The following is a 26,439-nucleotide window of genomic DNA, read 5'->3' as shown; positions in this document are numbered from 1 at the left end:
TGAATAAATTGTACATCTAACATACTACATATTTGCGTTTCATCTGACGTCAAACTACTTTTGACCAGGTGCAAACTTTCTTATACTCTCTCCACGACTCGATTCTTGCACGGTGCAGCCGACTCCTACCCCTCCGTGACCGAGCCACAATGGCCGGGTCTTACGCGAAGAAGGGGGCCACGCCATCCAAAGGTTCTTCTGGGACAAGACAATCCTCGATAAAGCGCAATTCGAGCATCTTAAGTTTCTTCCAGAAGACCGACACGCCCCCGGGCGCCACTTCTCGCCAGGCTCGGATCACCCAATTTGCAACGGCGAGCTCACGCTCACCGAGCAGCGGCCGGGCGACCCCGACATTCCAACGGGGAACAGTTCAAGAAATGATGCTACTGGTGGGCTTTTTTTGGAGGATAAAAAGGGACTGGCGAAGATTGAACAGACAGCGGTGACGAGTGAAAGAGAGCGATCGCTCACGCCTGACTTTTGGGGTGACAATGAAGACTTCTTGAAGACGGATGATAAGCGATATAATGAGAGCGACACTGCAGTCAAGCGTCGGAGGGTTGACTCACCGGACAGCCCGGTCAGCGAGACACAACAATCAGATGCCGAATCGAAGACTACAAAAGCACCAGCAGCAACACCTGCACCCGCAAAGGTCCAGAAACGAAGCGGACCATTTATCGATGAGTCAGACAGCGAGGATGACATGGAAGCATACCGGGAACTCCAAGAAAGCACATCTACCACCAGGGATGTGACGAAAGAGACATCGCAAATGGATCCAATAGTGGCTACACAACGCACTTCCGAACCCACACCCCAGCCACTGGTAAGAATTGCCACGAATAATACCGATAATGATGAATACGCAAATTTTGACGATATAGAAGAAGAAGACGAGCTTATAGGGGAAGAGTTTCGAAATCGGCCTTGGGAGGGCGAGGAACAAGAGCAGCAAATCGACCTTGAGGTAGATCCTGACAAGTATTTGAACGACTGTTCGGGTGTAGAAGATGTTGAGGGAGAAGTGAGCACGTGCCCTATCTGCCAAATGAAGCTGAAGGATCTTAATGAAACGGTAAGTGCCCATCACTGCCATTCGGGTCTATTGAGGTGCTGATTCCCAGAATAGGACATTGCAGTGCATGTCAACGACTGCCTCGATGGCAAAACCAACCCTACCCCGGCCACACCTGCTTCTAAGCCCATGGTGAAGCCAACTCCCAAGCCAGCCGACATCGATAAAGGGCTGACACGCGCAGAGCGAGCTGCCATCGCTCGGCCTGCGCAAGGAGACCCCTACTCGCAGCAAAACCCCATTGGAGGTTCTGCATTCTCAAAGATGATGGCTGGAAACGCAGAAGATACTGCTTGGGCTACTGCAGCCGCAAACGAGGTGTCTTCTCGCGGCAAGCAAGCCTACCAGCGGACTTGCCCATTTTACAAAATTATTCCGGGGTTTTCCATATGCGTCGATGCTTTCCGCTACGGGGCTGTCGAAGGGTGTAAAGCCTACTTTCTCAGTCACTTTCACAGCGATCACTATATAGGGCTCAACAAGTCCTGGTGCCATGGGCCCATTTACTGCAGTCGACCTACTGCCAACCTTGTCCGCCAGCAGCTCCGTGTTGATCCCAAGTGGGTAATTGACGTCGATTTTGAATCCACCACCGAAGTACCAGAGACGGGAGGAGTACGGGTCACCATGTTACACGCAAATCATTGTCCCGGTAGCTCACTTTTTCTTTTCGAAAAGAGCGCTGGAGCTGGGCCCAATGCCCATAACCAGCGGGTGCTGCATTGTGGTGACTTCCGTGCATCTCCCGCTCATGTCCAACATCGGCTCCTACGTCCTAATGTGACAAACCCGGTCACTGGGAAACCGAGGCAGCAACATATCGACAAATGTTACCTCGACACCACATATCTAAGCCCGAAATACGGCTTTCCTGCTCAGGAGGATGTGATCGCAGCGTGTGCAGATCTATGTGTGCGTCTGAATCAGGAAGCCGGTGTCGGACCTGATACGGGGAAGAATGGTACAAGTGGGTTGATGGGCAAATTTCTCTCCGCCGCCACGGGGAGCAACAAAGCACCAGGCAAAAGCTCGCACGTCGGAGGCCGACTACTGGTAGTGATTGGCACTTACAGTATTGGCAAAGAACGGATATGTATGGGGATTGCCAAAGCACTTGGATCCAAGATCTTCGCCACCCCACCGAAGCAACGAATCTGCGCCTGCTTGGAAGACCCCGAGCTCTCCGCGATGCTAACCAGCAATCCACACGAAGCACAAGTGCATATGCAAACCCTCTTCGAGATCCGGGCCGACACACTGGCAGAGTACCTCGATGGCCTCAAACCACACTTCTCTCGAGTCGTCGGTTTCCGCCCGACCGGCTGGAACTATCGCCCACCAGCCGGGCGGCTCATACAAAACCCACCAGTCTCCACTGTTTTGCACGGCGAACACTGGAAGTCACCATACACCAGTGAAGACCTCACCCCGCAGCGCGGCAGCACGCGAGAGAGCGCCTGCTTTGGCGTGCCCTATAGCGAACACAGTTCGTTCCGCGAGTTGACCATGTTCTGCTGTGCCTTGCGTATCGGGCGGATAATTCCAACGGTGAATGTTGCCAGCCAGAAAACCCGGGATCAGATGAAGGTGTGGATGGAGCGGTGGGATGCCGAAAAGAAGAAGAATGGCCTGTTTTCCGTAACTGGCGATCGGTGGTGATCTACGACTTGCACATACGACGTACGGAATAACATGATTGCACAAAGTATATTTATCGCATTGGGATTTTGCATAGCGACATGATTTTGTATTTGATTTCGGCTTTTCACGGCTACAGTTCTTCTCGCTTTCGTTCCGATCCTGTTCCTTGCATCTTTAGTGGTTTCAGACTCTTATCGACTACTCCACTAAATGAAGGCCTAGGTCCTTGAAGTTGGGAACGCTTGTAGATCGTTGCCTTGGATTTTCGGTATACATCAACAGTTGGATCGATAATCTCGCTAATGCACTTGTCAGGGGAGTGTTTTTCAGAGAACCCCTCCAAATCCCTCCTCTCCCAAGGTTGAGATTAGTGTTCGAGATACTGTCTAATACTGCGGTAGTATAAGTATCTAAACATTGAAGAATATATATTTACAGTCCAGTCTCGCACTTGTATCTAATTATTATCTAGAATACCGCATACAATTAAGCACCTACGGTATCCAACCTCGGCAGAGATCCGTGATCGATGTTTGAGTGTGTTCTCATTTTTAGGGCTTGAACCAAGTGGATCAGAAGGTTGAGAGATCGTGGGCGATAATTCGTTCCTATTTTGATTCGGATCGACAGTATGCAGCGAGCACTGCGAACTTCTACCCGTTTATCCTCCTTCAGACGGAGGTATCAGATCAAATGTAAATGATGATTGGTGCTTGTAGGGCTGGACTATGTCCATTGTCAAAAAACAAGACTCTCCAACGTTCAAGACGCTTTCAGGCCCAGGGCTTAGCACGGGACAACAACCTTTACTGGGCTTTGCACTATCGATCTCTGCGTTAGCCGGGTTCCACTTCAACTTTACAATCGCAGCCTTCTTGACAAATCACTTGGGGCCGAATTTTTCGAACTGGACTTGCCGCATTTCGGTGGTATTTGTCGCAGGTGTAGCTTTTTGGCGAAAATTCTATATAATGGAGGCCCCCTTTGTGCTTGTTCGGACTCGGTGCAGAGATAATACACCCAAGATTCACCCATGCATACTCCAACAATTGGACTTTGGGCTTTGACGGCTGGTGTCGCCGCCGCAAAGACCTGTTACAATGTCACAGTCGAGCTCCCTGTCACGGCTCGCAACGGCGTGTTCGACAACATCGACACGCCCCAGACCAACTTTGACGCTACTTCCTTCGTCCTCTCTGCGACCAGACAGGGGAGTAATTTAACAGAAACAGCCTTGTCAGGCTATGCTACCGTGTCGGGCCACTACAATATCTCGACCCAATACTGTATGCCGGACAACGCTGGGGATTCAGCCTACACGCTTCAGATCCTCACGCATGGAATGGGCTTTGACAAGTCGTGAGTTTCGCGACTTGATTGGTCTCTGTATATAGTGGTCTGACATGGAAATATAGATATTGGGATCTGCCATACAACGACTATAACTACTCCTACGTGGATTACGTCCTGGCTCGGGGATATCACACACTCTCCTACGACCGACTGGGGCTCGGCAAATCTTCCCATGGCGACGCAAAGAACGAGATCCAGTCATTCCTGGAGATCGAAGCTCTTGCCCAGTTGACCCGCATGGTGCGCGGCGGCAAGATGCCCAATATCAAGACCCCCGCCAAGGTCGTTCATGTCGGACATTCATTTGGTTCGGCTCAGACTGTCGCCCTGTCCGCAATGTACCCAGAGCTTTCCGATGCGCTCGTGCTCACTGGGTACTCGACAAGCGCCGACTATATGCCCATGTTCCTTAGCGGGGCCAACTTCCAACAAGCTCGACTCAACTGCAAGACCTCGGACTACGCAGCCGGTTACCTGAACAGCGCGGACATGGGCAGCAATATATACCTCTTCCTTTACCCACCCCATTTCGACACTGGTCTTTTGAGATATGCAGAAGACAACAAGAAACCCATGACTATCGGTGAACTCTTGACTATCACTGGTCTGCCGGCGCAGAGCAACTTCACAGGACCTGTTTATGTCATTGATGGTGCGAATGATGTGCCGTTCTGTGGAGGCGACTGTTTGCACATGGGTGGGAAACCGGCTTCTATTCCTGCTGCTGCGAAGGTGGTCTTCCCCTCGGCCAGTGCTTTCTCTGCCTATGTTCATCCCAACACCGGCCATGCTATTAATCTGCACTATAATGCCACCGGGGCTTATAAGCAGATTAATGACTTCTTGGGGGCTCATGGGTTGATGGGTAAGAGTCACCATCATGATCATGCCCGTCATCATCATTGAAAGATGGGGAAGTAGGGAGTCCTCATTATAATTCATGTACATATATATTCATCTATATTTTGAACAATTGATATGTACATACGGCATACTACCTGGGTACATACGAGAACACATTGAGTTATGCAAGTTATACACCGATCTCGTGATTTATGCATGATATTATGTAAATATATGCCTGACTTTCAAGGCTTCCAATGACATCAATGTTGGCCTTATAAACCAGGCGTCAAGACCACCTCGTGCTGATTCCCCCCCGCACTTCCAATTTCCAACAAATCAACCGCCAATGATTTACGCGGAACAGGAAATCGAGGCAACTCATCGCCAATATGCGACCGTTGATTTGCCTGAACTCTCCAAGCCAATAACCGAACCCGTGGATGTCGGTGGTTCGGAGTCCTGAGACGGCACTCTCCACGGATCTTCGCCGCCAGTGTCCAAACTCCACACTACCGAAATTGCTTCCCGTTGCCTTGCCTTACCCTCGGGGATGATTCGATGACCACTCATCCCTCTTTTCATAAATAAGTTGGATTCGCGCATTTGGTCATGGATCTGAGCTGAGTTCTCTATTTGAACATACATTCTATATTTTATTGATTGGTATTATTCTTTCTGCATTGGGCTGGTACCTTTTTTTTCCCCCGAGTTGTTTTGTTCAACGCTCCTATACAACACTTCACCATGCTTGTGACACTCGAGAATGTTCCGATTATTCTTGTCGGTCTCGTTGTAGCCTATTATTTGGTGCCGTACGTGCAAAAGTCGCACCTGCGCGACATTCCCTCTGCAGGATTTGCCGCGTTCACCAATGTCTGGCTCCTCCTGCAGGCCCGCCGGGGTCAAAAGTACTTGACGATCGACGAGGCCCACAAGAAACATGGAAAGCTTGTCCGCATCTCACCTACCCAAGTCTCTATTGCCGACGATGCAGCTATCCAGGGTGTTTATGGACACGGCAATGGTTTCTTGAAAGCGTACGTCAATGCCGCAGTCCCGAAAACCTGCGCCGAAACTGACAACCTCCCAGGGACTTCTACGATGCCTTTGTATCCATTCGCCGTGGCTTGTTCAACACCCGTGATCGTGCCGAGCACTCGCGCAAGCGCAAGACCGTTTCCCACACTTTCAGTGCCAAGTCCATTGGCCAATTCGAGCAGTATATCCACGGCAACATTGAGGAATTCGTGAAGCAATGGAATCGCCTGTCCGATCTCCAGGGTAACCCCAAGACCGGCTATGTTAGCCTCGACGCCCTCAACTGGTTCAACTACTTGGCCTTCGATATCATCGGTGACCTGGCTTTCGGTGCTCCCTTCGGCATGCTCGAGAAGGGCCAGGATATTGCTGAGATGCGTCTGGACCCCAAGGACCCTCCGAAGTATGTTGCCGCCGTCGAAGTTCTGAACCGTCGTGGAGAGGTTTCCGCCACCCTGGGCTGCATGCCGTCTATCATCCCCTTCGCCAAGTACATCCCCGACCGCTTCTTCTCCGAAGGTTTGGAAGCCGTGGAGAACCTTGCTGGTATCGCCATCGCCCGTGTCAGCGAACGCCTTAAGCCGGAGGTTATGGCCAACAACACTCGTGTGGATTTGCTCGCCCGCCTTATGGAAGGCAAGGACGGAAACGGTAACCGACTTGAACGCGCCGAACTGACGGCCGAGGCTCTCACCCAACTGATCGCCGGTTCCGACACCACCTCCAACACCGCCTGTGCCATCCTCTACTGGTGCATGACCACCCCGCACGTTCTCCCCAAGCTGCGCAAGGCCCTGGATGAAACCCTTCCCAAGGACATTGAAGTTCCCTCGCACGCCATGGTCAAGGAAATCCCCTAGTAAGCCCGCACCCACCAATCCCACAAAATACATACCCTAACTAACCAAACCCTAGCCTCCAATGGGTAATCTGGGAAACAATGCGCATCCACAGCACATCATCAATGGGTCTTCCCCGCGAGATCCCCGCCGGCTCCGGCCCCGTCGTGATCTGCGGCCACACCTTCAAAGCCGGCGACGTCCTCTCAGTACCCAGTTACACGATCCACCGCTCAAAGGAGATCTGGGGCGCCGACGCGGAACAATTCGTGCCCGAGCGATGGAGTCCCGAGCGTCTCACTGCTCGTCAAAAGGCCGCCTTCATCCCATTCAGCCATGGTCCTCGCGCTTGTGTCGGCCGTAACGTCGCTGAGATGGAACTGCTCGTTATCTGCGCTACTGTGTTCCGACTATTCGAGTTCGAGATGCACCAGGATGGACCTATGGAGACGCGTGAGGGATTCTTGCGCAAGCCGCTTGCTTTGCAGGTTGGTATGCGTCGTCGTCGGGTTTGATGGTCTTGGACTTTGGATATAAAAAAAAAAATACACCCTTGTAAAGAGGGTGTTTCTATGAATGGAAATAGTTTGGACCTAGGGTGGAATGGAATGGGATCTTGGCTTTTGTCTGGATCACCATTTGTTTGTCATGATTCGATGAGAATGGCTGAGTCGGTTCATCTCTTGCCTTGGGGTAGGTGTTCTACCACGCAGTCGCTGATGACTTTCCTTTTTGGCTTGTCGATTTCGATTTGGGCGTCTGTCAAATATTGGGAATCTGATAGGCGTGTACATATGTCATTTTATATATTTTGCATTGAATCTCGGGATTTTCAAAACAAAACCTCCTTGCTGGTGTGTACAGTAAAAGCCAAGAAAAGTAGTCAAGGCGACAAGAAGCCGGAAGATATAGATTGTTTAAGACTTAGGTCCCTCGCTGTATTATGAGGTGCCCGTCGAGGCTCAGATGGATGAACTCTGGATATTAAAATGGGAAAAGGTCAAGAAATAAAAATCAATGGTATAATAATACTATGATATGATATCGTGACTATTCGTGGCTGACGTGAATAATATACGAAAGAACTGTAATAAGCCCCGACCGCAGTTTGCTCCTAAGCAGGAAATAGGAACCAAATAGGTCCGACTTTCTACCATTTGGGGGGACCAAAGGTCTGACCCGTAGGGATAGGGTTCCGAATGGCTTTATCTTCGACATCCAGGGTGTTACTGGCGATCCTTGTTCCCCACCATTCAGGGAAGCTCGTATCGGTCAAATTGAGAGTCAAGAAGATGAGAATGGTGCAAAGAGCAAGACCAACATCCAGACCAGCGGACAGGACGTAGTTGTACTGCATCCACCATCCACGCCAGCGATCACGGATGTACTTATTGAAGACGAACCCGACGATACCCCAGGAGAGATAGTTGAGAGGGGTGGCGGGGGGAAATCAGACCAGCACCACCGAAGATGATAGGGGCGCTGAGATACTTGATCGGACTCTTGGGGAAGAAACGGGCGCCGATGTAGATCGCGATGGGAAGGAGGCCGCCGGCGAGGAAGAAGAACATCAGGGGTGAGTACAGCTGGCCGATGGAGAACATCCGAGCGGGTCCGATGACACCCCAGATAACGGAGGCGTTGAAGAACACGCGACCATTGGGACAGGTGAAGTGGTTAGGCTGGAACTGGTCGCACACGCCCTTGATTGCGCCCAGAGCCCAGTTCATGGTGGCGATCTGCACCAGGGATGACCAGAAACAAGCGACCATCTGGGCTGTGAAAGTCACGCGGGGAGGGATCTTCATGTAGTGGCCTGGTGGAATAGGTTAGTATAGGAAATCGACACCAGGGAGACGACGGGACTTACCGATTTTCAGATCCTGTGTGAAGTACATTCCCTGGTACATGCTGATGTAGCCGTAGGTCTTGAACAGCATCATAGCCATAGGCTTACCGGGCTGCATGTAACCGATGATGAACTCAGTAATGACATTGAGGCCGATGTCGATGTTGGTGGCAGCCTTGACGATGCCAATGGGAACGAACCAAATGGCGGAAATGAGCAGGGCAATGATGAAGGACCACCAGCTCATGTGCGTAGGCCAGCCCAGTACAACACCAAAGCCAATTGCGGTCATGGTCACAAACACGCCCAAGTACCACCAGATGGGAACGGTAGCGTAGCGCGTCATCAGACGGCCGTGAACATCTTCTTCTTCCTTTCCGACGCGACGGAATCGAGCCCAAATGTCCGGGCCGTTGAAAAGACCGGCCTGAACGAGGACGGCAATGATACTGGCAAACGACAGCCCATAAGACAGCATGAATGTTGTCGACAGGAAGAGAGGGAGTAGTTCGAGTATTTCTCGGTGTCAAAGGTAAAATCCGGAGTAAGGATCTTGGAGACTTGATACACATTACCGGTGTTATCGTAACTGTTGGAGTCGCTCATTGGTAGGTACTGAGAGTAGAAGAGATTGGAGTAGTGAATGGCGGGAGTGACAATCCAGAACCAGAGAAACATGCCGATCATCGTATTGGAGATAGCATACCACGGAGCAATCAGGGGACTGAAGTTAAATCCAGAGATCTGGGTCCAGTCAAATGTCATTGGGATAAGCGAGAGGCCACTGAATCCACCAAAGAGCTGGTTGACTATCACGTTCTCGGGCTTGATCCAGGTGACCCAGGCAAAGATACTCAGGAACGGCGCAATGTAGCCGGGGAACCAGTACCAGCAGAAAGAGCCAATCATAGCGAATAGGAACATCTGATATTTACCGATCCTCCAGCCGGCGACCTTGCTGGGATCCGGCTTGCTGCGATCATGCAGTGCAGTGAAGAGGGAGGTATTGATCAGGGTTGAGGGCCAGATCATGGCGGCGGGCTGCACCAAGAAGCGGGTGAAGAAGCCAGCCATGCCGAAGCCCAGCATCTGAGTCGAGATACACATGAGGATCTCGAAACCCCAGCCGAAGTGTTGTCCGTAAAAGGCACGCTGAGCCAAGAGGACATCCGTCGCGTAGGCGGCGCCACCACCGAATGTGGCGTTTGCCATGATAACGACAATTGTATGTTCTTTCTTGGTGAAAACACCCGGGTTCAGTTCAGCTTCGTATCCAAAGACACGGAAGGTGTAATTGGGCATCCACGCTTCCCATGCCTTTCCCACTGGGTAGGCAACAACCTGTGCAATATATGAGGGGATGACAATGTAGGGCTGGCGCATGGAGAACAGCATGTTGAGGGAAGAACCGATGGTCGCAAAAACAAGACCAATTACCCAGGCGCGAATAGTGTTCACAGATCCACCCTCATCGACATTGGAGACGGCGGACCGAACCTCGGGGTATGGGGAGTTTTGGAGTAATTCCTGAGCGATGGCCTCCTGGGTACGCTTATCGGATGTGTGCAAAGCCTCATCGAGTTCCTCAACAACATCTTCGGGCATGTTTGGATCCCAGTGATGGTGGCTCTTGAGGTCACGCAGCTGCTTGAGCTTCTCATCAGGTGCAGTCTCGTCGACCATCGCACCGGTGGTGACGGCGATAGACTCGTCCTTCTCCATGTTGAAAGGTATGGAGCAATGCCAATTTCACAGGGAGACGAGTGAAATGAGAAACAGAAAGCAGCAACAAGGGGGAGTGGAATATGATATAAGGCTGGTTGAAGAGGAGGCCGTCGGAAGCCCGCCTTATCGCCTAAAAAGGATATCGTAGGCTTATCCTGGGGTGGATGTAACCCGCGATGGAACCGAATGGGGTAGAGAATTGATTGGGAGGCAAAGAAGTGGGGGGAAGAGAGACAAGGGATCAGATGAGGAGGTGAGTGGCTGCAGGTACTTGGGAGGAAAGTGGTGTGCGCATATAAAAAGAAGCAAAACAATACGCGCGATAACTCACAGACCTCTTATGTTGACTGCTTATGCATTAATTCGGAGAAGATTCATCGTATCTTGTGTATCTAGAGTATCTAGATAATTGGTGGCGTTTCTTGGGTTACCTTCGACTACCTGGGACTATGCAATCCAGCACAGTTCGTGCTATGGGGTTCAAATCAGAGGAATGTGGGGATTTAAGGCAACATACCCAGGAAGTTACTACATATGTACAGAGTAAAGTATATTGTACATCTTTTCAAAGTAATTGGAGACATAGAGTGTCTACTCCATACCACGTAGCCCGTACGGAAATTCCAAGACACAGAAGCAAATCCCTTCAGAGCTTGTTAGTGATAAGCCGGACGAGGAAGAAGGGTGAGCCTGCCGTTATTGACTTAGCTTTGCCACTAATTTTGCAGCTAAAATGGTAGTTAGCCAATCGATGTCTCTGATTCAAGCCTGGTCGGCCCATCACCGGGGTTAATAGTCAGTTTGGGGGGGAAGGACATTCCCCCAACTGATACCGGGATTGAATCCCTGCAAATGAGGAAACAGCCGGGAGTAGCCTCTTATCTCTGCGTATCAGTCAAATTTATGTGATACCCGTAATAATAGAGTCCCTGTCAAATGTCCTACCTCATCTTCAGGCAATTTGAGGCTCTCAGTGTTACCTGGAGTCCCTAATTGTTAGTAGCTGAGTCACGGAGGACAATACAAGCACTGTGGAATGGGCCGTCTAGGGCTCAAATGTGGGGAGAGTTTTCTAGCGGGCTTTCTATTGCTTGATGGACTGGATAGCAGAACGCGAAAAGGGTCGGTGCTGCGCTAGTTCGAATCTAGCATGTCTCAAACCGGAGGCCCCACGGACATGCAGGGGGGGTTTGAAATCGGCGACAATCGAGATCCCCCATTGGATCACACCCAACGCCAGAGATATGTCAAGTGATGAGAGGCGTATCGTGTGATAGGGGGAATAATATCTCTCTGGAAATTGCATTTAATATTATGTTATGTGAAAACGTGACTGGAACGGAGTTGTGAGTACTCCGTGCTAATCGTTTTGCGAACTTCATAGCGGCACGAGAACAAGGCGCAGAGTGGAAAGACTGTATTAGCCTATGCTAACAGAAGACTGGGGGAGGGAAGAGAGAGAAAGAGACTGAGAGAGAAGGAAGGAGGTAACTAGTTAGTTAGTTAAACACACAGGCATTACTAGCCTGACAAACCAGGCACCCAGGTCACATGACCGAGGCTCCAACAGAACGAACTACCCCTGTTGTATGTACGCCACTTCTTGGCCTTCACTTTCTTGCGTAGCTTTCTAGACGGCATCGGAGAGACCGCTGTCTTTTATAGAACGTGTCAGAGAAAGCGGATTCCCCGCGCACATGGCAATCCGGCTCAAAAGTGTTTCTGCATTTGTCTGTTTAGTCAGGTGGATAGCCATGGATTCATGGATGGATGGATCCGTATCGTTTCTTTCCGCCTGCCAGACGATCTTTCTGGCCTGTGTAACATTACTCTCATCTTGGAAGGTTTATGTGAAGTCCTCTCGCGGACTCCCTTACGCGTCTTAGACGCTTTCCTTCTTGACATCATTTAACTTGACAGGATACCATTGTCCACCTTGCAGCTGAGCACCGGGCAATGCGTCTAGCCAGTACGTTGCCCGGCGAAGCTTTGAGACGCCTTCGTCCGAATCGGCAAACACCTTGACCGTAGCTCGCGAAGGGGGGTTGAGGCCCACGATATCAATACTCGCCATCGTCACGTCGTCTTGAAGGGCTGTACGGATCTTGTCCCCTGCCTGCGTAGGGTCGTCAACCAGCGCTCTTATGTGCACTCCGGCAGAGCGTAGATCTAGTGTCACAGCAGGAAGCCCAAGGCCGATGCGGGCCGTCCAGGTACAGGCCGACAACACCCACGGCTAGGACACAATCCATGCCCAACTCCGGCTTGTACTCGGACTTGTCACGGCGGTACGAAGAGAGTGAAGCTCAGCGCGAAGCTCTTCGTAGTAACCGCTGCAGGTGCATTCCCTTATATCCGTTGTCGTTGCCATTGCCATCGTCTGTTTAACTACCCCTAGTTCCCTCTGCACGCGGACTAGTGCATCCTTATACTGCTTTATCTCGTCATTGTGCTCCTCATCCCTGTAGCACGATTCGTCGCGCAACCCCGTGATCTCCGCTCGTAGTCTGGATGTCTCCACATGTCTGGCTTGCACGTCTTAAAAGAGGTACCTTTGGGAGGTTTCAATCTCCGCGAACTTTTCTAGGATTTTCCGTAGAACAGTGTCCGTTTGATCTAGTGCTTATGTCACGTGTCCTATTGCAATCCCTCCTAGGGCCGGTTCCGATTGATTCTTCTTTTGCCGTCTCTCGAGTCTGCCAGAGGCCTCTCTCTTGCTCCTAAGCGTGTGCAACCGGTGCTCTGATGGGTCGATTCAAGGCACGTAGTGGCTACGGTGCTGTTGGTTCCGTTAATTGCTCAGTCAACTCTGGGGTAGCCGCCCGCTTGGTGGGGTCCTCCCCTAGAGGTACCTCGTATTCGAGGGATCAGTCCTTTTCCCCCCCATTTTTATAACAGTCCCTTAGCCGCAATCACTCAATTCCTCAATGTCGACTTAGGATCTCCTCGGCTACCAAGTCCGAAGAACATCTAATGATCATCATCGTCTTGGAGCGTGACTGCATTACGTTGTCCTAACGCAACGGGCTCTGCTATTTTTATTTTAAAAATCTTTAGCGCTTGCACCTTAAACTTGAAAATGCAAGGCTGAGATCGACACTCCAGGCTGGGATTAAGGAGCGTGCCTGGCGGCTCAGCCCCTGGAGAATACGAGGTCACAACCATTGAGAAACTGCCACTGTATATTCACCTTAGATTTCCATGCAAGCCAAGCCGCCAAGGCTTTACTCAAGGAGCATAGCCTGGATGGTAATTATAGCTCCAGGGGAGGCGCTGACAGTCTCGCTCGCTCCGATCCCGGTATATAAGCCTGTTCAGAGACAGTTGGATTCGAGCATCATCAACATCAACAAGAACAACAACACATCATCTCAATCAATATTCCAAGATGCACTTCTCAAAGATCATCCCCGTCACTTTATTCGCTGTCTTGGCAGTCGCCGCCCCAGCGCCAGCTCCACAGATGTCTGTCAACCTTGAACAAGTCCGACAATTGTCCCAAAACATTCAATCATGGGCCTCCAGCACGGATAGTGGGTTTGCCAGTCTTAATGACCAGCTTAAGGCTCTTGATTTCAGCGGGCAGACAGCCGTAAGTCTTACACTCGTCTTGGACATATGGTATACACTTACTTACAGGCAGCAGCAAAGCCTGGCCGGGGCTATGGCTCAGTTACAGGAGTCTGTAGCTAAGGTCACCGACGTTGCATCCCAAATCGCCAGCGCCCTCGATGGATCGACAGAGTCATAGTAAGTCTCCGTCCCAGCTCAGTTAATAAAGATCGGACCTAACCCTCACCAGCCAGGAGGCAGAGCAATCGAATGCGGATAGGTTTGGCTAGAGGTCTAGGGCAGATCAGTGGCATTGCTAGGCAAAACCTATTAAGAGTCTGATAATCGTGCATTAATTTGCGAAGCGGATGATCGTGATTTAACAAATACTTTTTTTTTATCTCGACGAATTACTTAGGTTATTGTAGCAATTTCAGGAAAATGGCAGGTACTTTAATTCAGGCTGTAATATTATATCTGTAGGAAATGTTTGATCTTGAGGTTTTCTGTCCTAGTTCGTTAAAGCAGGCACCTTTTATATTCCACGTCCTTACTAAAATTTGCCGCTGGCCGTGCCCTTCTCCATACTTCGGAGACAACAAAACATATAATGTAAGCTCCGCTTCCCTTAGGATTCCGAGGCGTTCTTATTGATTTCTACTAGACGAATATATTAGTTTCTGACTTCCTGGGCCGTTAATTAGCATAGGACGACGACCTCGGAATGTACATTATAAGAGCTTAATGATAATAGCGCCCCCACTAGTACAGACTTCCAGTATCGTCACAAAATCCGTTGAGCGGAATAGCTGTCCGAAATAATCCCGGATGAGCTGGATGTCTACGCGGAGTTATGGATATTTAGGCTCTGGGAGCGGAGCGTGGAACAATTGATTGGTTATTTGCGTGCAAGTGAGCTGTCGGAATATGTAGGCTGAATTTAGGGTGTTGAATAGAATGACGACGCCGAGATCACTATATTAATGGCGTAATGATGTACTAGTCTGATGAGGTAGAGCTGCTCCTATAGGTGTACTACGTCTGGTCTGGCTGTGCAACTGAAGCGATAGAAGCGTTTCGGTTGGTGGTCTACATCATGTAGGACGCCGAGAAATATTAGTTATTATACCATTAATCCTAGCATAGTTTCTAGACTAGCCCCTCAGAGTAGGTACGCACTCCCCCGTAAACCGTCTATTATCCGCTGTCAGACTGCATCCCTAAGCCTGAACTCCGACACCTTGTGAGCACCTCTATTTCTCATACGTAAAAGAATGCACTGCTATAGGAAAGAAGCAAATACATTAATAGCCTATAACTGCTGCCGAGTGAGAAGGCCCGATGCACGTATCTATTGAAGTGGGAGTTGCTGAACCTTGCTAATGTCTTTTTGTCTTCTTTTTTCTGTGTATCGGGTAGTGGGGGTTTATGGTGAAAATTGAGGGCTATCAAAAAGTAGTCGTAGAGTAAATAGTACTATGGGGCTGAATACTTCTCTGGGTATGGTCTCAGTGTAGACTGGGTGCTCAATAGAAACCCTAAGCAGTCTGAGCCCGGACTGAAATCTATTCAGCCTGACTCTGAGCGCCCTCATAAAAGCGGCGGCGGCTAGGATAGGAAAGCCCCGGCAGAGGAAATCAAGTACGTACCTAGGTATACCTAGGTATGGACATATGAGCTTCCTTTACCTGGGGTAAATTGCGAGAGCATCTTGACCAATGGAAATAATTGCTGTGACAAAGACAGAAAGCAAAATCTGGAGGAACGCGACAGGGGTGAGCCGAGGCTGAAGAGGGGATTTATGTGCTGACCGCCTCCAATATAAACAGGCAATTCAATGTCACCCATGGATGGCACGTTGAGGTAGTTATCTACCGAGTACGGAGTATCCCGAGGGTGCTTGTCAGTTAATAATAGTGCATTGTCAAAGAATACCGGTGGAGTCCCTCGTGGCACTCCATATCTAATTCACCGGAGATTCCCCGAACTAAGCTTCCTGACCCGATCGTATGCAATCGATTTCCTTATCAGCCAAGTGGAGTGCTAAACATGGCACCTAAAGAATCCATAACCCCGGGCTGTAAGGCCGCGCGTTCAACTCGATCTGCATGGCATTGCTCCCGTGGTTGCTTGACCTAGTGGCTTAGACTTGCTGATGAGATCTTTATTTGGACGTCTCGAGCCAGGCCTGCGTTTCGTGGGCGTGTAGGATGTTGCTGAAGATGTTTGGACGTACAGAGGTAAATTTGCCGATGCGCCGAGACCGGCAATGCCGGGGTTTGGAGCACATATTGGGCCCGGAGGTTAGCTTCCATATGTAGCTAGTTGGGATCACGAAGGGCGTATGACCGGTGTACGCCCTTCGTGGCCGGTAGCCCCTCTCTACAATGCCATTTCAGTTTGACCGGAGAGCGAAATTCAAACGGAAAATGGATCCTTGAGTATGGGTTCCAAGGTAAACTACAGTGCTCATGGTAGGTTGTTCGGCAACGACGCATCTGGAGGGAATGAGAAAATTTCATCACTCAGCCACTCGAAGTTCGTGAGGTAATCGTCGTTGATCTGGAACTCTCCCTGCAGAGGACCGGCGCTCGGAAGAACCCCCCCTGGCGTCTAGAGTGGGATCTGTTCCCATTATAGCACGCCCTGCCTCGATGCCGGGAGGCATGTTGATTCGGGAAGATCCGTCAACAGACTCCGTCCCTTGCATTTTAGCGCGCACGTTTGGGTCATATTCATCACGCCACCACCAGACAGCATCCAAGATCTGACTAAGGATCAAGCGACTGCGGATTCGAAGTGCGGTATATTCCGAGCCATCGGGTTTGCGGAATGCCTTGCTGCTAATCCATAATTGATTCAAAACCGTGATCATCTTAGCAGCTGTATCGCTTCTGTCGGTGGACATTTGCTTGGCCAAATTGATGGTGGCGAAGAATGAGGCCTGCGCCCGGCTTGTATCGAGTCCGCTGGAGGCATAATCGCTTTTAAGAATCCGCAACAGTGACATCGAAGCCAAGAGTAGACCGAAGGTTATTTGAACAGGTGCCATGAAGAGAGATCCCATACGATCCGCCAACCCTTGAATATAGTCGATCAAGTTGCAAGCGGTGACGATAAGACGCGGAAGACAACCACTAGAGACGAGTGTCTGGTTCTTGTAGAAATGGAAGCTTTGGATTGCCATACGACAAAGGAGAAGGTGGTACTTCTCGTCATCTGTAAGAAGGAAATACGCATTAGTGGATGGACTATTGCCGAGGGGATCCATATCAGAGACAAACCGACTACTGCCTGCAATGCAATATCATCTACCTCTCCCTCATACTTCCGCAACAAAATGTCCAAAGCCAGCTCCTGGTCCAGAGACATGGCACGAACTCCATTCTCCAGAACTTCCTCGCTGCATTTCCCGACGACCTCCTGGCATCTGAGTTTCTGAACCAGGTGTGGAGCGATCTTATCAAACAGCACCTGGCGTTGGATGGTATCCTGTGCCAAACTGACCAGGTTTCGCGGAGACTGTCCTTTGATCACACAAGACCTACGATGAATCAGCACGGTGATTTCGCTCGGCCACACTTTGAACGAGGAGTACACACCTTTGGTATACAAGGACACAATGAGCCCACAGCTCAGAGCGTCGGACCATATCCAAGTCTGACGACGCCGGTATCTTCACTCGGGAAAATTCATGGCTCGACATTGGGATATGGAAACCGTTTTGCATCGCTACATGCAAGAGCATCCCACTCAGAGGGAATGTCACATCTGGACGATTCTCCTTGGGGAACGGCCAAGTCAGCAGGAGCAACAGCCCCTGTATGGTATACCACGGCGCGCACGTCGACAAGACCGACAGGAATGCCATTTCCGTGACTTCCTGGGCCAGCGCAGTCTGCAAAGTCGGGTTGCGGGAATACGATCGACTGGCAACGCCGATGACGGCCCAAAAGAGGAATGAAGACTGCGCGAAGTACGCATTCGGCTTGGTCTGCGCATCGAGAATTGGAAGGAACGAGGCATAGTGACGGAAGAACCTGTAAGATGTTAGCAACAAGCTGACCAGAGCTGTTGGGAACATCTACAATTGGTACAAGTCGTCAACCTCTCCACCTGTGATGGTGACGCTCTTCAGTGAACGGGGCTTTGTGGGATCATTCCCTCCCATCATCAGAGCCGGCGTGGGGCCCGCTGGTGCAAGATGATATTGGGGATATGCCAGCGACAAACCCTGCGAATCGTCCAATTGAGCATCCGACTTCAGCACAGCCGGTACTCCTAGCTCCGTTGCCGCTGTGGATAACGCAATCGGCACGGAATCGGGGTTCAACTGCTGGGAGATTTGTAGTTGGCGCCACCGCTCATTCTCGTGTTCTAGTTCGATGTATCGGCTTTGGAGAAGTATATGTAAGAAGTGGATTCGTTCCGGCTTACTCGGTGTCTCAGACTCTTACCGACGCTTATGCTCTCTTGTAAAGCTGTCATCTATGGTGCACTCGAGATTGCGTTTGCGGCATCGGGAACACGGTACGCTCTCATCGCGCCAGACATCGCATTTAGCCTACTAGAGTCAGTACAGTCTCTGTAAAGGGAAAGTCATCAATACATATGTACCTTTTGCTGGCGGCACATAGTGCACGCCTTCTTTCCTTTTTTGGGTAATCTGTGTATGGGTTACCTTAGCATACTTCTTTGAACGGGGACTAATAGATGCTCGTACACCTCCATTTCTGAGCCTTGGGCGACCACAACCTGATAGTTGAGTTCGTAGGTAGCAAATAAAACAAAAACGGTGCTCAAATTCCCTGTTTATTGGCTTCACTCGATTTTTTTTTTTGATCATAAAACAGGGGAAAGGCAGAGTGGTAGCCTTCAATCCCGGTAACGGGATGCTGGCGGGTTTGTGATTGGTCGAACGAGAAGGGAAGGGGTCATGTGATACTCATGGAATCAGCCACACCGCTTTCGAGTTACTGCCATAGTGTCCGAGGTGTCAATAACTTGAAGACAAACAGAACTTGCACATCTTATGCTATTATAGAATTTTCTATACTTGTCGTGTTTGTGGGCGAAATTTTTCGGGGGCAACCCTCAGTGCGCGGCTCGCGGGCGGTTACGAGGTCTAGGTATGAGGGTCTCGGTTAAGCCGGCACACGTCGAGAGCCTGATCTCCCCTCCTTATGTTTTCGCATTCATTTCGCCTCACTTTAGCTAACATATGTAGGTACCTGACACTAATCGTCGTATGGCCCTATATAGTCAACTGTAAACCTGTTAAGGCCAAAGGAGATCAAGCATATGGGTGCTTGGGTGTTGAAAGATCTCCGTCGGCGCATGTGTCGAGGAACGCGCTGACGAATGCTTCAGATTCCATTATATAGAAGATCAAGAAGTATATGGAGTATGAGTTCGACAAAAGTCAAGATGTCTACAAGTCGAAGAAAAAGAGTAGGGGCAAACGTTACGGATGTTCGGGGTTTCATGTAATTCCAAATCAAAGATGAATCCCAGAAATCCCAGAAATCTAGAGATATCGAGAACAGCCGAAGCCCTGGAGAGTTCTTCACGCTAGGTAATTTGTGCTGGTTTTGGCGAGAAGCACTAGCTTGGGGGCAGATTCTATTAAGAAGAAATTAACTAAACGATCTAGGGGCTTCGCAGTCTCTAGCCCCTACGTCTAGCGCCACGAAAAGCGAACCGACAAGACCTAACGAGCATTGACGACCCAAGCCAGTCTTCTTCTTTTCTCTTTCTTTCTCCCTTTTCTTTTCTATTTTGCGAGAATGAAATAAGGTTTAGAAACGACCAAGCAATACAAGCCCTACAACGCAAGACGCCAGCCAAGACGACACACTTCTTGGCGTTAACGAGCCTGCTAGCTAGGTATGGCTTGTCCTATTGTGCCGTGTTTTGCTCGATATCATCTTGGAAGGCCTGTCGGGCGTCGTTTTGCTGTGTCTTTTCTTACTAAATTTAGTTTTTGACGGGGGCCTGCTTGAACGCTTCTATATATATTTCTTCTACGCACACATGCGCTGGCGGAATTGACCACGACTATTTCCCGTAATGGAGGTCGTCCAACTGCCTACTAAGAATTGTTTAGTACCTACGTAGAAAGGTCCTCTGTAGGGTTTTGGTTTTTCTCGCCATATATAGGGAACAGTGTGGCGGCTGACTACCCACCCCTCTCCACTACGGCACTAGTTAGGGAATCTGGCGGTGGTAAATTTGCTGCATTATCGTGACGATTATCTAAAATGGTATGCCCTTTCGCCATTATATCGAGCTGTTAAGGATAGCGGACGGAATATCATCCCTATATCGCTCGAACACGGCGTAGATCCTCAAACAACAGAGCCTAAGCTAGCTACACCCCACGACCATGAGTCTATAGTGAGACTTCTACTTGATAGAAGATAGAAGATTCTGTAGTATTAGAGTGCTACATTCTATCCGGATGAAACGAAATTAAGAGCGGTTGGCATCCTTCATCCTTGATTTGTTGTCTTGCTATTCCCTCTCATCGCCTGACAACCTAGGTAGTTTAGCGTAACCTCCACTGATGGAATTATAACCTCTTTCTGATGACGCTTAGGCCCTTGCTGAAAATAAGAATTGTATATTGAAACTTTTCTTCAAGTCTAAGGGTTGAACTCCCTGATCCAGTGGGTTTAACTTCATGCGATATTAAAATACTCCAAATTTATAGACAATCGATAAGCATGTCTAGATACATGCCTTGAGATATTACGGTTAGACTTGACACCTTCGGCAGAATTTGTCACGATGTTGCTTATGAAACATTTTCAGACCCGAGGTTATAGAGTGGTATATACTCCGCAGGGCCTTTTCATCAAAAGGGACCCTTGGAGTGAGACAAAAGAACCGGCATATCGTGGAATGAAGTTATGAAATTACAAGACATTTGGATTGGCAATACACTGTCACCCATACGATAGAGGGTCTTGTAACTGTGACTACCGTATGGTTTGAACGATCTCCTATGTAGGATCTTTGCCAAGGTGAAAACCCAAAAGACCCTGAACAAATCCGTGAACCTTCCGCAAGGGTACATTGCGGTGACCTGAACTCGTAGCCAGGTGTCTCACACTACCGAAGTCATCAAACTCTACAGACTCAAAGGAGGCGTGCTACTCATGACAAGGGTCTAATGTGCTATCCTGCCATGTCACGCAACGTGGGACTCACAAGATCTCGTGGTTGGATATCCAGTTGCCGTCGTTCGGCCGGAGCGGTCGATGACGACGCGGCATGGAAGCTGGCCTGTCATGAGTAATTTCATTCGACACCTTTTCTTTCATTTTTGGGTTTGGTTGTGGTGGCACTGACAGGGGCAATCTGCAGCAGGTCATCCATGGAACGGTGCTCAGAAGCTGCCCTACCCCGTTGTGAATGAGCCAACCACTAAAACATGACCAGTCAACGACACTTCAGCAATCTGTTCTGCCTCACAGATCTCCGGATGCTGTCCACTGCGTTGTACGAAATGTAGATGGTCGTTTACTTTACTCCAGACATCGTTCCACGGGGTGATGATGATTTGGAATGAGGTGGTAGGGGGGTTCATCCTCTAGGCGACATGGCAAATTGGGGGTATCGCGCATCCCCCGCAATTTCTGTTCGATCGAAGAGTCGAATATTCTATTCAAGTCTGGATATGCTCGCGCCCCCACCACTGACGAGAGAAGGCAAAGTTCGGTCGGTTGATATGCCCTCACCGTGACATCACCGAATCTAAAGACGAAGTATATAGCAGAACAACAAGATGTGAGATCAAGCAGAATGCAGCAAGACAAGTCATTTTCTTGCGCGCAGTCATGAGTTTTGATATTCCTACCGTCGCCGAAATCCAGCTCGCTGCCGAGAGAGGGCAGCGCATAACGCAGGATGATGTTTCGGCCATCGCGCAGGCTGAAAGTGCGCTGACTGGACGCGGACCTTCTCGGGGTGGACCAGCTGGTGAGTAGGAACTATATTCTATCTGCAAGCAGTGCATGACTGATCGAATATAGCGACGGCTCAAAGTCTTTCTATGCGGCAAATGAATTTCGAAAGCAAGGTCGCAGAGGTATCGCGGAAACCATCAAGCGCGATCTCAATAGAAGACGCCAAAGAAATCCAAGCTACAGAGGTCAGGCAATCCCGGCGAAAGGTCATCAGTGAGAGATCACTAACGCGAGGTCCCCACAGGGACGTGCATTTAACCAACCACCCGGAGTCGGCTATATTTCCGCTCAAGTTCGGTCGATCGCTGACAGTAACGACGCTTTGGGACTCACAGCTGTGGCTGATGTGCCTGCATATATCACCAAGGATGATGCCCGTGACGCACAACATGCCGAGGCCACTGTTTATGGCGGTCAGAATCCTCGGGGAGGAATGGCAGCTCAGATGCAGGCAAGTGGGGATGTTGAGCTTTGTGGTGATGGTAGCTGACAGTCGCGTGTACAGAGTGCAGCGGACAAGATCGACAATGCCCGACGAGGCAGCTATGGGAGCTATTAACATTCTGTCATGTAAAACAGGCGCACCGAACATACCGCGATATATATTGTGCCAACGAAAAGTGTACATATGCTGGCATCGCCACCGTGAACATATCTTGTACTGATGCCATAGGATGCGTATACAAAAGTATTATTGAAAGGTTCCCAAGCTCAAAATCTGTATTGGCCAATGAATATTCCTGAAGCTATCCTCTATTTTGGGGGTTTGGAATGCTAGGCCCCTGACCCGCCATTCCGCTGTCCCTTGAATGGGCACGTCTGCCAAGATATTCAACGAACTTTGTTTGAATCCTCGGGATTTCAGCTTGGACAGCCTGCATAAACTGACAAATATGTACCAGGTCACCGGGTCATGGTCCAGGCTTGTTTCTGATATCCAGCACCTCTGTGTGTCGGAAGCGATCGATCACAACGCAGATCGCAAAATAGACTTCGGAGCCTCATGCAACTCCTTGCGTGAACGCGCTCGACCAGGAAGTCCAAGACTCACGAGGATGGAGCCATGATTGAATCGAAAATTTGAGACGACCCACTACAAGCCGTGCCAATTGCTAGCCGACGTATCGCCAGATGAATCCCTCAGGTTCGGTGTGGACAACTTGACCCATCACATTGCGGCCACCGAGGAATTTCTGTCTCGGGACATTGAATAACACAACTCGTTGCCTTCAGACCCATTTTATACGCCGCTTGGGTGCTCACATCCGGAAGGAGTGCGAGTTGGCTCCGATTGGAGAGCGGTCGGAGAATCGGAGAATGAGCCATCGCTGACAGATAAGCCGCAGTGGCTGCATCTCCGCAAGAAAGCTGATTTGCGGAGTCTGATCAGCATTACGCAAAACTATCGACTGACAGTTGGCATGAGTGCCATGCTTGGCTGTCGAGCCTTTGGAGGGGTAAATGGGGCCCCACGCCTTGCATGAAGCTATGGCGGGACATGATAATTTGTCATTGCCTTGCAGTTTTCGGGCTGATATGAACCAATAATCAGCACTAGCTGATTTGAAATTTTGACGGAACTTCTATTTGGAATTGGAATTGCCCGAACTGGAGAAAATAGTCGCATTTGGTGGAGTTGGGGAGGAAAAAGCTCAAATGGAAACTCAGCTCCGTAGCTATGACGTAGCTTGGAAAGTACCAGGTACCCGTCCCACCGGCATTGGCGAAGAGAAAAAGCAAGTACTCGGGACTTAACACATCAATGAAGATGACCAGCTCAACTTGCCTTCCACTGTTGGGGACAAGAATCTCTTAAATACCCGCCCGTCCCCTCTCCAAAGGTCCTCAATTCCAAGTACCTTGAAAGAATCAATCCGCACAATGCCTCTCTCCGGACACTGCCTCTGCAAAGCCGTCACGTACACCGTGGACGTTGACGCCCCTGTGATCACTGCCTATGACCATTGCGATGACTGCCAACGCCAGAGTGGCTCGACCTACTGTTAGTTGCGTAAAATTTCCAGGAAATACCCGATTATTGACTTTTGTCATAGCGCTCGTCGCTGTTGTCCCTAAGGAAAAGCTGAAGATTGCCGGTCCCGTCAAGAGCTGGGCTGGCAAGGGCTCTTCCGGCCATGCTGTCCACCGCATCTTCTGCTCTGAGTGTGGTTCCCCCATCGCTCATGACCCTGATGCCGCTCCCGAGATCATTGCCCTCAAGGCTGGCACTCTCGATACTGAGATCAAGAAGACCTTGAAGCCTGTAAGTGCAATAAGTTAGGGCTTGATTTAACCTTCGCTGGGGTATGACTGACTTGCTCTATGTAGGACACCGAGATCTGGACTGTCAGCAAGCTTCCTTTCTGCCAGGAATCCCTTGCCCGCCCTTTCAAGCACATGCCTGAGTAAACGCTGGTTTTTAGGGGAAGTTCGAGTTCGTGAAGAAAAGCTTTTTATGAGTCCTTATAATGAGTGATAATGACAAATGCAACGATATAGTCTAATGTGACTTGCACCAGTCAAAATGTGCACACCAAATCCTTGTAGGCCAATCATATAGAGCAAGTTGGAAGCTAATAGTACCCGATATGTTCTTGTCGGCAAGTTTCAGGTGAGACAACCTACTTTGTGTCTTCGGGCACATTATATCCACGCTGGTCAGTTCTCAGCGACAAATGTTTGCACTTGACTGAAATTCCCGGACGAGACTTTGACGCCACAATTCAATTTTATTGTAGTATTCTGCTTAAAATGTCGACTGGCACTCTATTTATCTGTGACTCGCGCACTAACGTGAACTATGAGATCCCCATTAACCAAAACGCAGTACGGGCGACCGATCTTCAGGGTATCCGGGCGCCTTCGCTCAATAGCAATCGCGCAAACCAAGTCGCCCATGGATTGCGTGTATATGATCCCGGATTGCAAAATACGGCCGTGACACAGTCAACTATCAGTTTCTCGTGAGAATCCCACGGAGGTGCTCATGATGTCTGGTTAATTGGTGCCTAGTGATCATGAACACGGTCTACTTCTGTATCGAGGGTATACCCTAGAGCAACTCTGGGGATGCGAGTTCGAAGAAATGTTCCATCTCCTGCTATGGGGGACATATCCCACAGCAAGTCAGCGTGAAGAGCTACGCCAGCGGCTGGCACAGTATATGCAAGAGGTCCCTGATATTGTGCGCCAGACTATCTTCAATCTTCCGTATGATGATCCTCTTGGTCGTGTTCTGCAGTAGTGTGTTTCTAACCAGCATTGGACTACACAGGAGGACAAGCAGCCCACTGCCGCTGATTCTAGCCGGCCTTTCCGCCTACCTGGCCTGTATACCCGATGTGATCCCAGCTACCGCAAATGCGACAATCTACCAAACAGACATCAAACGAGCCGACCAAGTCATCCTGCAAACCGTTGCCGCCTACGCTGTTGTCTTCGGAGCCGTGCGCTCCCACCGACTAGGCATTCCCTGGAGGTCTCCGTCTCTCCACCAGACGTACTACGAGAATCTATTCACGATGGCCGGTCTCGTAGACCCAGAAGACAAACCGCCCAGACCCTACACGCATATCCTGCTTCCGCCGCTTTGGTAACCTCAACGCCGAGCACGGAATGGCCCTAAGTGTCTTCACGGCCCTAGTGACCGCCTCATCCCTGACTGACCCGGTATCCTGTCTGATATCTGCCGTGGCTGCCGCCCACGGACCCTTACACTTTGGTGCAACAGAGTCCGCCCAACGCGCTCTCCTTAACATTGGAGAACCGAGCAATGTCCCAGCCTTCATCGAAGAAATAAAAGCCGGAAAGCAAAAGTTATTCGGCTATGGCCACCGCACCTATAAGGGAATGGACCCACGCGTGCGTCCGATCCAAAGTATCCTGAAGGATTTAACTGATGTTCATCAACCGCTATTAAAAGTCGCCGAGACGATCGAGGAGGCCGCTGCGAAAGACGAGTATTTTAGTACACGGGGCTTGTATCCTAATGCGGACTTCTACGGTAACTTTGTGTTTACTGGAATGTAAGTGCAGCCGTGACATATTTATTATGACCGTAGGTTCCAATACACTGATTTAGTGGCTTTGAGCCTGAGATGATTCCGGCGGCAATGCTTGCTCATCGCATCATGGGTATTATGGCGCACTGGAGAGAGTACATGGGTAAGGAATGGCTACTGGATGCTCGTTGACTTGACTGACGAACTATAGTCACTCGTGGCAAGCTGTTTCGACCTATTCATTTGTATACGGGCCAGGCAGAGCCTACTTCCGGACCCAGGCCTAGCATATAGGAGCGTGGAAGTCTCACGAAGGAGGGATCATTCCTACCGATGTTCGCCGGTCTTACGAGAACTAGCGAAATCTGCCTATAGTAATAATTTTCTCGAGAAGCAAGATCTTTGTGCTCTGTAAAAGCGTAGCAGACATTATTCACTCGAAGTGTAATCGGCCTTTTGGCATCACGGTTGATTTAACGGCCCAAAAAGACCCGGGTATTTATTCTCCATCAAGCCCAGAACAAATGCAGAAAGTTCTGTTTAG

The 26,439-nt window shown here is 49.9% G+C and overlaps 9 protein-coding genes across 9 annotated transcripts; 6 read left to right on the top strand and 3 right to left on the bottom strand.

The window, feature by feature from the left end:
• Nucleotides 1–149: 149 nt before the first annotated feature.
• N7519_008025 (DNA cross-link repair protein PSO2) lies at nucleotides 150–2,740 on the top strand (the record flags this gene model as incomplete). The annotated part of the gene is made up of 3 exons (XM_057294801.1): nucleotides 150–192; nucleotides 255–1,081; nucleotides 1,136–2,740. 3 exons carry the CDS (start codon nucleotides 150–152, stop codon nucleotides 2,738–2,740), a joined length of 2,475 nt encoding a protein of 824 aa, XP_057149612.1.
• Nucleotides 2,741–3,755: 1,015 nt separating this feature from the next.
• On the top strand, nucleotides 3,756–4,981 carry N7519_008024 (alpha/beta hydrolase; the record flags this gene model as incomplete). Its single annotated transcript, XM_057294800.1, has 2 exons — nucleotides 3,756–4,081; nucleotides 4,138–4,981. The coding sequence occupies 2 exons, from the start codon at nucleotides 3,756–3,758 to the stop codon at nucleotides 4,979–4,981; spliced, it is 1,170 nt and encodes a 389-aa protein (XP_057149611.1).
• A 684-nt stretch (nucleotides 4,982–5,665) lies between these two features.
• N7519_008023 (cytochrome P450) lies at nucleotides 5,666–7,313 on the top strand (the record flags this gene model as incomplete). The annotated part of the gene is made up of 3 exons (XM_057294799.1): nucleotides 5,666–5,958; nucleotides 6,012–6,818; nucleotides 6,875–7,313. The coding sequence occupies 3 exons, from the start codon at nucleotides 5,666–5,668 to the stop codon at nucleotides 7,311–7,313; spliced, it is 1,539 nt and encodes a 512-aa protein (XP_057149610.1).
• A 635-nt stretch (nucleotides 7,314–7,948) lies between these two features.
• Nucleotides 7,949–10,369, bottom strand: optB (small oligopeptide transporter, OPT family; the record flags this gene model as incomplete). The annotated part of the gene is given in 4 exon segments (XM_057294798.1): nucleotides 7,949–8,185; nucleotides 8,202–8,614; nucleotides 8,669–9,166; nucleotides 9,223–10,369. 4 exon segments carry the CDS (start codon nucleotides 10,367–10,369, stop codon nucleotides 7,949–7,951), a joined length of 2,295 nt encoding a protein of 764 aa, XP_057149609.1.
• Nucleotides 10,370–12,254: 1,885 nt separating this feature from the next.
• Nucleotides 12,255–12,749, bottom strand: N7519_008021 (uncharacterized protein; the record flags this gene model as incomplete). Its single annotated transcript, XM_057294797.1, has 2 exons — nucleotides 12,255–12,541; nucleotides 12,644–12,749. The coding sequence occupies 2 exons, from the start codon at nucleotides 12,747–12,749 to the stop codon at nucleotides 12,255–12,257; spliced, it is 393 nt and encodes a 130-aa protein (XP_057149608.1).
• A 1,011-nt stretch (nucleotides 12,750–13,760) lies between these two features.
• Nucleotides 13,761–14,214, top strand: N7519_008020 (WXG100 family type VII secretion target; the record flags this gene model as incomplete). The annotated part of the gene is made up of 3 exons (XM_057294796.1): nucleotides 13,761–13,964; nucleotides 14,016–14,122; nucleotides 14,175–14,214. 3 exons carry the CDS (start codon nucleotides 13,761–13,763, stop codon nucleotides 14,212–14,214), a joined length of 351 nt encoding a protein of 116 aa, XP_057149607.1.
• Nucleotides 14,215–16,445: 2,231 nt separating this feature from the next.
• On the bottom strand, nucleotides 16,446–18,655 carry N7519_008019 (putative C6 transcription factor (Leu3); the record flags this gene model as incomplete). The annotated part of the gene is made up of 7 exons (XM_057294795.1): nucleotides 16,446–17,143; nucleotides 17,209–17,468; nucleotides 17,527–17,964; nucleotides 18,013–18,318; nucleotides 18,382–18,488; nucleotides 18,542–18,590; nucleotides 18,648–18,655. 7 exons carry the CDS (start codon nucleotides 18,653–18,655, stop codon nucleotides 16,446–16,448), a joined length of 1,866 nt encoding a protein of 621 aa, XP_057149606.1.
• Nucleotides 18,656–21,765: 3,110 nt separating this feature from the next.
• On the top strand, nucleotides 21,766–22,384 carry N7519_008018 (uncharacterized protein; the record flags this gene model as incomplete). The annotated part of the gene is made up of 3 exons (XM_057294794.1): nucleotides 21,766–21,907; nucleotides 21,961–22,079; nucleotides 22,139–22,384. The coding sequence occupies 3 exons, from the start codon at nucleotides 21,766–21,768 to the stop codon at nucleotides 22,382–22,384; spliced, it is 507 nt and encodes a 168-aa protein (XP_057149605.1).
• A 1,391-nt stretch (nucleotides 22,385–23,775) lies between these two features.
• N7519_008017 (putative citrate synthase) lies at nucleotides 23,776–26,189 on the top strand (the record flags this gene model as incomplete). The annotated part of the gene is made up of 9 exons (XM_057294793.1): nucleotides 23,776–23,896; nucleotides 23,949–24,157; nucleotides 24,223–24,299; nucleotides 24,633–24,857; nucleotides 24,907–25,104; nucleotides 25,169–25,340; nucleotides 25,432–25,919; nucleotides 25,976–26,058; nucleotides 26,107–26,189. 9 exons carry the CDS (start codon nucleotides 23,776–23,778, stop codon nucleotides 26,187–26,189), a joined length of 1,656 nt encoding a protein of 551 aa, XP_057149604.1.
• Nucleotides 26,190–26,439: the final 250 nt, after the last annotated feature.

Source organism: Penicillium mononematosum (assembly GCF_028829835.1).
Source record: "Penicillium mononematosum strain IBT 11891 chromosome Unknown utg000003l:1.0-8172316.0:1.0-8177699.0, whole genome shotgun sequence".
Lineage (NCBI taxonomy): Eukaryota > Fungi > Ascomycota > Eurotiomycetes > Eurotiales > Aspergillaceae > Penicillium > Penicillium mononematosum.
This window is presented reverse-complemented; position numbering and strand designations above follow the sequence as displayed.